Source organism: Monopterus albus, unplaced genomic scaffold, assembly GCF_001952655.1.
Source record: "Monopterus albus unplaced genomic scaffold, M_albus_1.0 scaffold117.1, whole genome shotgun sequence".
Classification (NCBI taxonomy): domain Eukaryota; kingdom Metazoa; phylum Chordata; class Actinopteri; order Synbranchiformes; family Synbranchidae; genus Monopterus; species Monopterus albus.
Window position 1 is genome coordinate 1 of NW_018127997.1, and position 830 is coordinate 830.

Below are 830 nucleotides of genomic sequence, written 5' to 3' on the forward strand. Positions count from 1 at the left end.
TAATACTTTGCACTTTTACTTAAGTAATATATTTTGAGTGTAGGACTTTTAATTGCAACAGGGTATTTTACACTGTGATGTTGCTGCTTTAACTAAAGTAAGGAATCTGAGTGCTTCTTCCAGCACTGCCTGGTATGACACCAAGGTGTATGTCACGGTTAGCACAACGTGGGAGCCCACGTGGGGAACACACACTCATTTCCTTTAAAAGGCGGCCATGTTGGCTATATCGTATCCGCCTTTTGACACTATCCGTGGTTTTCACTCCGTTTTTCTAGCAGCATTATTTTGAAGGATACAGTCGGAAGCAGTTGGTTTTATTGTGATGTAAATGTCACCTGCAGCAGGGCCGGCGTTGGTTTCTGTGCAGTCATCCTGTAGGATGATAGAGGAAACTAAAACCGAACCGACTGCCAGGAATTCCTCAAATGTGGGTGTATATAAGAAGATGCCGGTATCAGGTTGGTATTTCCTGTTTCGGAAGGTACAGTAAACGCATACAGACTTCAGTTATTCCGAAGACTACACATCAAGAATGGACGGCTGTGCTCAACAAACGCCACTGTTTACATTCGGCGTGATAGCTGACATTCAGTACGCAGATATCGACGACGGATACAACTACAGTCGGACGAGTATGCGGTACTACCGGAGCAGTCTACAGCTGCTGAGAAATGCCCTGGAAAGTTGGTCAGAGTCGGCTGTCAAGCCAGAGTTCATCCTCCAGCTGGGAGATATCATCGACGGCTTCAACAAGGGCCGCGACGCCTCTCAACGAGCGCTGGACACAGTGCTGAGAGAGTTCAGCTCCAGCCCCGTGAAGGTCCACC

General features: G+C 47.3%; 1 protein-coding gene across 1 annotated transcript in view; it reads left to right on the plus strand.

The window, feature by feature from the left end:
• The first annotated feature begins 123 nt into the window (after positions 1-123).
• adprm (ADP-ribose/CDP-alcohol diphosphatase, manganese-dependent) overlaps positions 124-830 on the plus strand; it is a 3742-nt gene continuing 3035 nt past the window's right edge. Inside the window, exon 1 of the mRNA XM_020611696.1 lies at positions 124-830. This exon is cut by the window's right edge and continues 267 nt beyond it. Within this exon, the coding sequence (XP_020467352.1) occupies positions 536-830 (295 nt within the window). The 5' untranslated portion in view covers positions 124-535.